The sequence below is a fragment of the Nothoprocta perdicaria genome, unplaced genomic scaffold (assembly GCF_003342845.1).
Source record: "Nothoprocta perdicaria isolate Ctin4 unplaced genomic scaffold, notPer1 scaffold_14, whole genome shotgun sequence".
NCBI lineage: Eukaryota > Metazoa > Chordata > Aves > Tinamiformes > Tinamidae > Nothoprocta > Nothoprocta perdicaria.
The window spans coordinates 7,729,115-7,741,986 of NW_020454538.1; the positions used below are offsets into that span (position 1 = coordinate 7,729,115).

The 12,872-nt window shown below is 36.0% G+C and overlaps 1 protein-coding gene across 3 annotated transcripts in view; it reads right to left on the reverse strand.

Moving 5' to 3' along the window:
* SLC2A9 (solute carrier family 2 member 9) overlaps positions 1 to 12,872 on the reverse strand; it is a 106,527-nt gene that overhangs the window by 36,559 nt on the left and 57,096 nt on the right. For all 3 annotated transcript variants that reach the window (XM_026034190.1, XM_026034191.1, XM_026034192.1), the window contains exons 10-11: positions 10,890 to 11,000; positions 2,000 to 2,101 (exon numbers count right to left, since the gene is read on the reverse strand). In XM_026034190.1, coding sequence (XP_025889975.1) covers positions 2,000 to 2,101; positions 10,890 to 11,000 — 213 coding nt within the window. The remainder of the gene's footprint in view (positions 1 to 1,999; positions 2,102 to 10,889; positions 11,001 to 12,872) is intronic.

Here is a 12,872-nt window from a genome sequence, read left to right on the forward strand (position 1 = left end):
AAAAAAAAAAAAAAAAAAAAAAAGTTTGTGAAAATTTATTAAGTGATTTACATGAAGATTCAAGCCTCTGCAGAATTCATATAATAAAATATAATGAAATATAATGAAATATCTGACAATCTCTTGTACTATAAAAGCCACAACACTAAAAGCTTCTGACATGGTGTGCTAAAATTCAAGACAACGTGTAAAGGCTTTTTGTTCCCATTGTGCCAATTTTGCATCTGCTGTGTTTAGAAAATAGCGCTTTAGAGCTTCAAAGGTAACCAGTTAAAGGATAGGCTGAAGATCAAATACATCTTTCTGAAGGACAAATGTATCTTAAGTTTAGCATGGCATATGGAAGCCATTGTTCAACATTTTTTAGCCAGAAATTGATTTTGCACAAAAGAACAACCATGTGTGCAAATAACAGGAAGAGGGAAAAGGAAAACTGTAAAGAGTGTTAAAGTTCTTTAAAGGAGTTGTAAATGGAATCACTTGTTTAACTCATGAGGCAAAGTATTTTTCCACTTTACAGTTCCCATCTTTGAATGATGGGAACTTTACTTCAAATACTGGAAGTAATTTCTATTCAATTTTCAAGATAGTGCTTCTTAAATACTATGTAAATATCAATAACTATAGATTAGGAAAAAAACAGGTTACTTTCCCATCATTTCTACCTTTTATCAGGAAAGTGTGAATACCAATGTTATTAGTATTTTGCTACTTTTCCAAGTCTGTTAAGAGTCATATAACCACATATACTATGAAACAAAAAAATCTCGTGTTACACTGTAAGTTATATTTGCCAATACAGGTAACTATATTTCAGTTTAAATATACCACACTTTTGATTTTTTCTATTTTCTTACAGTCTGGATGGTCCCTTAGTTATCCCAAAAACATAGTAATCGTCTCCTAGGCATTAACAATAATGAGGAGACCTGCAAATCAGTCAGGATTACATACTCTGGCATTCTCACCTGAACTGAGAGGGAGAGACAAGGAGCAAACACAGCATAGACACAAACTCCCCTGGCATCAAGCCTATTGGTTTCCAAAAGGTCCAAAAGATACTGAAATTCCAGCTATTTGCAATAGCTGAAGGACTTTACACATCAAGATTTTATTTTAAAAGGTTGAGCTAACTGCTGTTTTCTAGAGTTGTCATGACAAGCAAGAGTTTTAAATTCAGATATATATAATGGCAAGACTCATCATTCCCATGTTAGCAAAGACATAGAAATCAACAGCAGCAGAATAAAAACTTGCTCAAAGGCCACCCAAAAACATTCTGATCTGAACTGTTATTTTTACTTCCCAAAAGTCTTTAGGAAGAGAAGAAAACTCTGCAGGATGATGGACATAGTATTAAGATGAGTTTAACCTTTCTCTGACCACTTAAAATAATCACTTGGGAAACTGACTCCTAATCATATTTGAACAAAAGAGTTCCGCAAGGTATAAGTCTTCACATTTTCATTAAAAACTTTCTAAAAGTTAGAAATAAATAATGAAAGTGGAAAGTTTTCTATAATGGAAAAAAAAGTCCATGTATAAGAATATGGATGAGGCTTTCAGATGAAAAGAAATTTCAAGAAGACTCCTTTACATGCTAATATAAAAATATAATATTGAGAAATAACATATATATAACACATATATAATACAATATTAAGAATATAACATCTCTCATCTATAAATAAAATGGTCTTCAAAATAGTTCAGTTCCTGAAACAAATAAACATTTATTCTAATGAAAAGTGAATTCAACAAAGTCCCTATGGCTTAGAAATGCAAGAGCCACTACAGCTAAACACCACACATACACACACACACAAAAAAAAAAAAAAAAAAAGAAAAAAGAAAAAGATTTATAACTAACCAAATGATTTATAAGTAATCCAAACACAGGCTTTTGAATCCTTAGGGCAAATCAACCAGCTGAAGTAGGAATGCTGAGGCAGAGATTGAAATAGACAAAAAGAGAACAAAAATATGTACTAAACTTCACCTGCAAAGTCAGAGATGTTGTCAGTACTGCAAAGAAGACAACCATCAACCCAAAGCCTCCAATGAGGAGAGGTCTACGTCCAAGACGTTCAATAACTAAGCCCTGGAAAACAAAAAGTGGTATTCAAATTTATTGATAAAGCATTGAAGAACTCAAAAAAATTGATATATTCCTCTTGTAAATATCAAGACCAAATATAAAATCAAGAGAATTAATTGCATTATTTCTCAGCTACGATGTGTTCATAATTACTATCAGTTTACAGAATTTTATATCTCTTCACAAACCCAACTCTGGATAACACTCTTAATTAAAGCCACTAAAAAAATTCAAAACCTTTACAAGTCATAACTGGTAAAAATTTTATACCTGTATTTCTTCCTACAGAATAAATATACCATAGGTATAATAATACCATAGGTATAGGTAAAACGTGAAACTTTGCAACTTCAACTTCAATACCAATAGCATGGGGGATCTCAAATTACTGTTACAATTAATTTACTTCACAGGAATTTAATAACAGATTTCACACAGATATACCTTATCAGTGTAAAGGTAATTAGTTCTCATCTTCATATTAATATTTGATTTTTTTTTTAATTATAGTTGGGGGAAAATAACAGGTTGATTGGAAATGCTTAAATATTTACTACTCGCCATTTACCATTTCTTATAATATTACTGTTAAGATAAGAAATTTTGAAATTTAGAAATGTTAAAGCAAATAATTTGTCTCTTACTATTTCATTTCAGCCATTATTTAATTTCAATACCTCTCTGAATTTATGCTTAAAAGGATAAAGAAAGATATACGCTTTTACTAAGTTAGGTTAAGGTATAGGTTGAGTAATTTTTTAAAAAATAAAGAAATTGGCAATATGTTTCATATTTTGTCCAAAGACAGAAAACTATTTAGTTTTGACCTTGAATAATTTAATTTGAATAGTCAGACAAAGAAATCCAAATGCCAGGAAGTCTGCCTGAAACAACAGACTGTAACACGGATCCTTGGGCATTCATGTATACTCCAAATTTCTATTTAACATTTGAAACTAAATCAACTCAACTTAAAAGAAGAATCATGAAATTTGAATATCCTTCTGGTGGATAAGCACACTGTGACAAGAATCTTGAAATAGCCTTTTCTTTGCTAGCTTGAGGCGCTGGACCAGAACATCTTTTACCATAATTATTCATTACTATTGGCTTTCTTCTGAGAAAGAAATTACACAAAATCTACCACATACTCTTCTTAAACAATAACTTAAAGTCAGAATCATGCAATTGTTCTCCCTGAAGCTATTTTTTTAATTTAAACTGAAATGTCTCTTTTGACATCACCCAAGCAAAAGGTAAAATGAGCAAATGAAACCTGGAGGAAGGACGTTAATTTTGGGAGGTTGGTCCTGCACCATTGCTCCTTGTGAGCTTCTAGAATTATAAGGAAGAAAAAAAGCCATTCACCATATAGTGGGGAAAAAATGCATATAGTGGGGAAAAAATGGCTTGCGCAGGTAACCCTTTCTCCCACAAAATCAGTTTTATCAGCAGTTGCAAAAAAAAAAAAAAAAAAAAAAAAGGTTTCTAAACATACCAAACTCCCTCACTTGAGGGAGAGTGGGCTTCGAAACCAGTGAGCCCTGTGACACTGCAGAAGGAGAGACAAGCTCTGAAACTAACGTTAGTATTCTTTTTACTTTAAATGAGAAAATATACTCATTTTGACAGTTTCCCCAGATTCTATAATAGAATTTAAGAACCACGAATAAATAGAACGGCACTGATATTATTAATATTTCATATTGTGCTCACATAGCTCAAATGCTCCAAAGCTACAACAGCTGCACTGTCAAAAACCTACAAGATGCCAACTGTGATAAATGAATCCATCTTGTATACACACGTGGCCCCACATAAACTTAATCAAGTGACTTTTGTGTATGATTCAGAGGGACAAAAACTTAGCTGATGAGTCCATAAAAAGACTGAGACTCTGCAAAAATGTTCAGCAATGGATGCACAGGTAATTTCACAGGATTTTTTATTCCAGTAGGGTAATGTAGGAATGTTTCAGGGGGAAAAAAGACTTTATGGAGGGCTCATGTGCAGAGTAAAAACTGGGGAAAAAAGCATTAGACCCTTTTAGGCTTTGGTGTTCACTTTATAGAGCAGAATAAGAGTTTCTTATCTTTTTTTTTTTTTTTTTTTTTTTTTTTTTTTTTTTTTTAGTCAGAAACAAATAGAGAAGACAGCAAAACAAATACACATAAAACCATGAAGTTCATCATGCTACAAAGACTTATACCTGCATTGCAAGGTACCATTTAATCATTTTCCAAAGTTGATATCCAATAGAGACCAATGACAAAACTAATAAAGCTAGGAAACACAGACTCAAAAGACTGCTCAATTAGACTGTACAATTGGACTGCACAGTTATGGGGAGACAACAGCCTATTTCTATTTTAAAATTATAGACCCTTCTAAGATGATAAAAACGCATCTGGTTTCATGTTAACACCATTATCTTACAAAACTCACTTTAGATGGTCATGATTCACAAAAAGTGGAAAATGTTTCAGCAGTTTTTAATTATTTCAGTTCTGTGTGCTTTCTGTGTAAAAAAAAGTGCAAAAAGACTTGCAGCCAATATTCCCTCAACACAAATGTTCACTAATAATAAGGCAACTGATATGCGAACTAGGTGTAACAGATCACACAACTTGCTTTTGTCTGGCAGGAAACACTTGTGAATATAGTTTAAAAAGCACTTGTGAATAAAGTTACTGACTTCATGAGTCAGCTGCAGAATACATGAGTATGTTATACATGAGCATGTTCTATAGGCCACAGTGCAGGTCACCAAGTATTGTTTCTTACTTGTTTCCTGGCCCTAAATAATGTGAAGAAAACTCCATTCTATTTTCTTGATATATTTAGTTCTGCAGAGAAATCTTTTCTATTCTTTAACATTAAGGGTAGTTATACGAAATTTTTTCCTCATGTATTTTGGATGTGAACCTGAATAAGAATCTCCATCTAGATCCAGACTTAATGTGACAAGCCAGCTCTGTCTTATTTCCATTTTAAATCTCAGATTTAAAATTCATTTATACTGCTCTCATGCCTATTCATGCCATGATGTGCACTGGATCCAGGAAAAGGAGAGCAACAGAAGAGCGAGGGTTAGAAATTTGCAAATTCTGAGGTTAGAAAGTTGCAAAACAAATATTTAAGCAAGTCAGTTTGAATTTGGAGGCCCAATATCAAGTCTTGACACTTATATACAAGCCTTAAATAAACCTGTGCCTTTGCAGGCTCCTCTTTATCAGTGGTGTCTCTGATAGTGGCATGACAGGATTTGACACTGCACATCACCTATAGCTAGAAGTCTAAAGACTATTACCAGCAGCTGGTGGAATTGATTTCTAGGTTCACTCTAAACTATCAATATATCAATTATTCGCTTGATTTGAATCAGTTGAATCAATTTATTGCAATAAAGTATCCTGAGACAACCTCACGTGGCAGTGGAAGTTCCTGTTCACAAGAGCGCTCTTACTGAGGGCAAGCCCCAATGAGGGATTTGCTCCCACTGCCACTTGCTCACAAGTACCTCAAGACAACCATATTTCAAGACACAGCCCAGTACTTACTGCTAGGAGATGGCAGTATCATACACAGGGACTATTACAGGCCCAGGATGGAGACTCAGATTTCCCTCTCTAGAGCCCAGACCTCCCTAACTAGGAGCTGCAGGGGACATTTAGGCAGCTAACCTGTTTTGGGGCGTGATGCAGCTGCTTGCTTTGGGTTTTGACCTTGGAATGAAAAGGCTCCTTCCTCCAGTGAAGAGTCTGTGGGCCACTGAACAAGACTATGTTTGTAAGGTTGTATTTCTTGGGCTGTCAGTTTTATGTTGCTTTTCTATTGCCCATTCTTTCAGACTTCGTATCTTCCAATAGGGACATAAATCTGAGTATTTTTCCATCCACTAATTTGCTCCATAAAAATAACACACATTTACATCTGCAACTGTGAAATGAGGAAGAATTTGTGATTAGAGAGTAATTAGTGACTTGCTGCATCCAATCAAATTCAATATTTCGTATTCTAAATGAATCACTGAACATTTCTTTGGCTTTCACTTATTAGATGTACTTTGCAGTGCTTTCTTAGAACTAAGCAAAGTGTACATAAATCATCTGAAAACTCATGCCTTTAAATTTTTATATAGGCAAAACAAATTAGTGCAGTGGGCAAATTTAGAAGCCAAATGTGTGCTCATGTAGGCAACTGTTTATGGCTTCTTAAAATTATAGACTATGAGCTGTATAAATATTGCTCTTGGATAAAATGAATGGGTTCCAGGGGCAAATATGAAGGGAGGGAAAACATTTTTAAAAAATTGTTTTTTTCCCCTTAAATATTTAATAAATAATTGAATACAGAGTATCTTTGATGTCATCATTGTAACTTTAGGGTTGGTAACACATTGATTAAAGAATACTTTTTCACTTCATAATTTATTAGCAAAAAGAGGCTTTGATAACCATGACTAATGAAAATCCCAGAAGCCTGAGGCAATTGCAAGGTCTGATAGGTGGTTGCTCAGGTCCAGGACCATCTTTTACACAGAGAGCAGGAAGATGCAGCAGGACTTTTATCTTTCCCCACAAAATATGAGGACAATTTATTAAAAAAAAAAAATCAAATAGTCTGACAGCAACTAGATGATGATCAGGTGATGAGAAACAGTCAAAAGAGATTTGTTCAGGGCAGATCACGTCAAAGCATTCTGACTTGCTTCACTGACAGGGAGGAAGTTGAATGGATAGAAAGAAAAGGAAAAACATAATAGATTTTGACTTCAGTAAGTCTTTTGACACAGGTCCACATGACATTTTGTATTTGTGCATATGATTTTTTCCTTCCAAAAGTGCAGTACTTGGCAGCTTTCAGTGCTGAACTTTATCTTACTGTTTTCAGACCACATGTCCTATTTGATAAAATATTCCATAGTTATTGCAAAAACTTCTGAATGTCGCATTTTGGTGAGTTTGGATGACACAGGCGATTCCTTCACCCATATAGTTTAAGAATATTTTGAGGATTAATTGTCCCAGTGCAAATCGTCACATAACTTCATATGAAGAAATATCAAGTGGCATTAAGTGTTGATAACTATTTTCTGTGAGCAGTTTCTCAGTTAGCTGAGCATCCACACTGTTAAAATTTCATTTGACCTACACTGCACTATATCTTCTGTTCTCTAATCTCAAAATAGGGTCTTTTTCATGCAATATGCTCTTAAACTTTGAAATGTGCTACTTCAGATGTTGCAAATTCTAATAATATACAGAAAACATAAATAACTAGACAAATTCAAAGAAAAAATAACCATAAAGGCTGTTAAAGATCAAGATATTACCTTCTTATCTGGGAAGCCCTCAAGCCACAGCTTGTCAAGGCCAAGGAGCTCAGAGGAAGGGATCGGGAAAATGCCACATTCGCATGGTTCTTGTGCTCCCCTTTAGGCATTCCCTACTACCCCTACATGTTGGGAAGAGGGATGTTTAATCCAAATAGCACTCCCTTTTACTGTCTTTCCTCCACACTGGTATAGTTGAAGGAAAAAAAAAAATTCTTTTCATCCATTTACTTCTGTCTCCTTAACTATCCAGTTTATTCCCTCACCAAAGACAGATATTTGCAAATTGTCTTTTTTTCCCCCCCAACCACTCAGAGTAAGACAAGGAAAAAAGAAAAGCAACAACAAATAAAACTGAAAATCATAGAAATGCCACAAAAAAAATCCCTCAAAGTTAACTATGCTTTTGAACTCCCCCTTAGTGAAAAATTGAAAGAACAGACAGCATTAAATTGCACTGTGCTTCAAAGCACAGGGTCAAGCAAGGAAACTATGACACACTTGCAAGTTCAAAATCTAAAATCTTTTCATTGCAAAGACCTCCACAATTCTTCAGAAGCAAACTGAAATTAAGGGGACTTCTCATCAAAGTGCAGCTTGTCTCTGAACTGGATCCAGTACAACGGTTCGGGACAAGGGATGGAGAATAGTACACCCAAGAAACCTGAGGAAAGTTTATAGTGCAAGAATATGAAAATAAAATTTCATGCATCTGCAGACCATTTCTACCTGCATCATTTCTATCATTTCATGAAAAATATCTTCTGATCTGCAGTTAGAGGAAATGGTCTGTAGACTAAATCACTTTACAGCTGGGTTCTCGTTGAAGTTGTACCAGCTCAGCAGCACGCTGGCGGCCCACGATGGCACATGGCCCATATTAGATACAACTGACTTCATGTCCAGGGGCCTGTACAAATTCCTCCTGCACTGACCAGACATCTCCCCTTTATAGGGAAACCGGGAAACAGAGCACATAACTCTGCAGCACAGGTATTGGGCGAAGGCGACTAGAAAGTGATGGTATGAGCAGGAGCTGCAATCAGCAATGTAAATAAAAGAAAAACGGTGATGCAGGTGGTTCATTTTTCAGTATCTTTTATGCAGCCATTGGGATTTTTGCTTGAGAGGAAGAGTGATGGATCTGTATGCAAAGCACACAACAGGCATATCAAATGAAATGAGGCAACATAATGCTATAAAAAGGATGATATATGCAGTTATCAGTATTATTGCTATTGCTTTCATAAGGCTTTTCCTCCCACAAGACACATTAAATGGAGATTTTCAAAGTTTTTCATAGTTTGAATGATATTTTCACTCCTAAACCTTATTCAGACTCCCTATGAAATAAATATACTTCAATATTTTCCTTTAGCCTCTATACCAAGTTCACCAGCAGAGGAGCCCCAACTATTCTTACCGAGATTGAGAGCCAGGGCATGACACCCAAACACATATAATGATACAAGATGATCCATGAGTGTATTGTTGACTTCCCACAGCTATTCCACTTACAAGAAAAAAATCTACTTCTTTTATTGATATGTGTATTTACTAAGAACCTGGGATTTATTGTGAGAAAAGACCAGGTTTCTACTAGCAAGCATGCTAAAAAGTATCAGGAAAACGATGTTGCCCATGCTTTGTTCTGCTTCTTTCTGCCTTCCTGCTGAGTGCTACATGCATCTGACTCAGTCTTTGATGCTGTCAAATACATTAAAAATAAAGGAAAGCAGAAAATGTAGCTGAGAGCTTGGAAGTGGGAGAAAATCTACTATAAGTAGATCTAGGCATAAAAAACATCATAGAAAGTTTATTGCAGAAATAAGAAGCTGCAAAGTTTTAACAGAAATACTGTGTGGTTTTTCTTTGAATAGCAGCAAAGAAAAAAGAATTTGAAGGTTACTGTTAAAGGCTATAAAGCAGCACTTCAACAGAACAGAAATAGCAAGTTTGAAGGGGTAGAAATTTCATTACATTAGCATTTCCAGAGGCACGGTGACTAGACTGAATATAGAAAATATTAAAAATACATCTTTCAGGCATAAAAAAAAAAAAGTTACCACTCATGGAAGGAACCAAAGGAGACACAACCACCTCATTATGGATGAACAATGTGTTCTGTATAAGTCCCACAAACCGATGGCACAGAGGGAACTGAGGAGGTGACAGACCCTATTTATAGAATGGTTTGGTGCCATAGAATCTCCATGTAATTGTATTCTGTTTCCATACACTCACAGAAACTGTATTCTTCACTTAAATTGCCAGCAGAATTATCATTATTATTTTAACATTTATCTTATACAACAAAGTATTTCTGGAGCATCAGAGAAGAAATTTTAAGAGGCTGGGATTTCAATACTTTGCTAATTTGATATCTTTTTAAAGTCTCTTTTACTGAGAGAAAAAAAAAAAGATGATAGTGTATCCCAAAATGACTATGTAAGAGTTTACAAAGATCTGAAGATCATCTTTGTGACCTTTAAGATTCCTTACGTCCTACACTATAAGAAAATGCACTTGATAACAAGATTTAGTTTAACATTTCCTAGGTCAAAAGCAGTTGCTCTGCCACTGGAAAGAATTTTTGCCAATATAATTGTTCAGACATTTCAAATTGCCTGTCTGGTGTGTTTGGTACTTTACAAAACACTGTTGGTATCAAATATAGGAAGATGACCAAAAAAAAATTTGTAGCAAAGTAATAAACAATATTCACAACCTTTCATTCCAAGAACATCTTCATTATTTCTTATTTATGACAATGCAAACAGAAAGGATTTTTTAAGCAGCAAATAACGCATTAATCTACTGAACTTTGGAGCTGAATTTCTTCAGGAAGCTTTTTTTTTTTCCCCCCCCCGCTCTAATCAACTTTTCTGTATTAAAATTGGAAAGAAAAAAGATGTGCACAGATGATTTTCTTTTTTTTTTTTTTTCTTATTAACAACCTGCCCTACCCTGAGTGCACAGAATAAATGTACTTCATCTATGCAGGAACTCCCATACTTTGAAGCTACCACTCCTCTGCCCATGAACAAGCCAGCAACCCTGCCTGATTTCCAACAGGAGCCAAAGAAGAGGCTGAAATAGGATAAGCTGCTATAACAGCCACTCTACCAGCTAAAGTCACTTAGGAATGATCATTTGCTGTACTCTGGGCCTTCCTGTTCCAGCCTTCTTCCTCCTTATTTATACAAACAGCCTCAGGATATACCAACTTTTGATGCAACTGAAATCAGAGAGCAGCTTCTTATAAACAAACAAAACATTACATGCCAAAAAAAAAATGGGTCTAGGATTAAACTCTACAATTATATTTTCAATTGCATTATAAACCATTATACTTAATCCTCAGAAAACTATTTTGATTATATAATATCCTGTCTAAGGAAAGCATCAGTAATTTAAATATTAAGCACTTTAATGAGCTTTTACAACCATACTTACTGAAAAAACAGCAGCCACGGTCTCAACAGCACCAGTGCTTAGAGTAACATACGGGATTGTTTCATGGTTAATCCCTGATTCACTGAAGATGCTGTTTGTGTAGTACCAGATCTGTAACAGTAAGAAGTGAATGTTTTAACCACAAAACACCAGCATTCAATTTAAGCATCTAGTCTGCAAAGACCAGAATCATTAAAATACACAGCACTACCAAATGGCTGAGGGCAGAAAGACAAATGAAAGTATGAAAGTATGAAAGTATGAAATGAAAGTATTTGGGGGGGGATTTGTCCCAACACTAAGTTATACTTCTGCTTGCTCAGAATTACAAGCAGCTTTAAATTTCTTTAGCTTAATTCACTTTGGAAGTAAACTGAAGAAACTTGCTTTAGCTTGAACAACAGAATACAAACACAATGGCTTAGTGACTCTGTTTAAAAGCATGTTTGGGTTACCTGATGAAATATTTCACTGACAAGTAAGAATAGACACCAAAGCTGAACACAAGAGCTGAACAGAGATGTACATTCTCAGAGGCATTGCCGAAATCATACGTAGGCAGTCACAAAGTGGGAGATTTCTCTTACTTGATGGACATTACATCTAAGCCATCACCTTAATCTCTCTATTTTCAACAGAGAGAAAAGATCACAGAATCACAGAATGTTTAAGGTTGGAAGGGACCTCTAGAGATCATCTAGTCCAACCTTCCTGCTCAAGCAGGCACACCTAGAGCATGTAGCACAGGGTGGCATCCGGGCGGGTTTTGAAGACCTCCAGAGAAGGAGACTGCACAACCTCCCTGGGCAGCCTGTTCCACTGCTCTGTCACCCTAACAGTAAAGAAGTTCCTCCTCACCTGGAGATGGAACTTCCTGTGTTTCTGCTTATGCCCATTTCCCCTTGTCCTGTCACTGGCCACCACTGAGAAGAGGTTGGCCCCTTCCTCCCTACATTCTCCCTTCATGAACTTATACATGTTGGTCAGGTCCCCTCTCAGCCTTCTCTTCTCCAAGCTAACCAGGTCCAACTCACTCAATCTCTCCTCATATGAGAGATGTTCCAGTCCTTTAATCATCTTAGTTGCTCTCTGCTGGACCCTCTCTAGAAGCTCTAGGTCCCTCTTATACTGGGGAGCCCAGAACTGCACCCAGCACTCCAGGTGCGGCCTCATCAGAGCTGAGTAGAGGGGCAGGATCCTCTCCCTTGACCAGGATCCTATTGGCCTTCTTGGCCATGAGAGCACAACTGGCTCGTGGTTAACTTGGTGTCAACTAGGACTCATTTTAGAGAGACCGTGTTTTCATCAAAAGGAAACGAGTGCTTTAGGATGCACTGAATCATGGGCAAGAGAACCTGCCAAAGACTTCAGCTACCAGAAGCATGCAGCTAGGAGAGGCAGCCTTGGAAAAAGATAATTGATTTTATTGAGAAGGTGATACAAAAAAAAACCCAACCAAACAAACAAACAAAAAACAATTATCAACAACAAAATGAAAGTCAGAGATAACATATGGCCCTAAACAGGAAACTAGCAGTGATATGTTTTCCCTGCATACTCTCCACAAACAAACCCTGAAAGGAGAAGCACTGCTCAAGAAAAGGCTCCTCTAATGACAGAGGGTGTTTTGATCGCAAGAGGAAAACCCTGCTATCTGCCAACAGATTAGGCACATGCTACATCTGTTCAAGATACATCTGTTCATCATGCTACTAACACAGAGTCTTTTTTAAAAAAACAATTTGTCCCAGACCAAAGGAGAAAATAATTCATCTTACATAAAACAAAAGTAACAAAATACCAAGGACTATAAAGCTACCTATATTACTTTACAGCTAGGGAGAGGCTGACTTAAGAGTTTTATACCTATGGGTCACACTTCAGCCCTTGCCTAAAGAGATGTAGATACAATAAAGAGTAACAGCAATTTTCTCTATACGAAGCAATCTATGTTTGTATGTTTGTGTAATGTGTGGTGGTGTT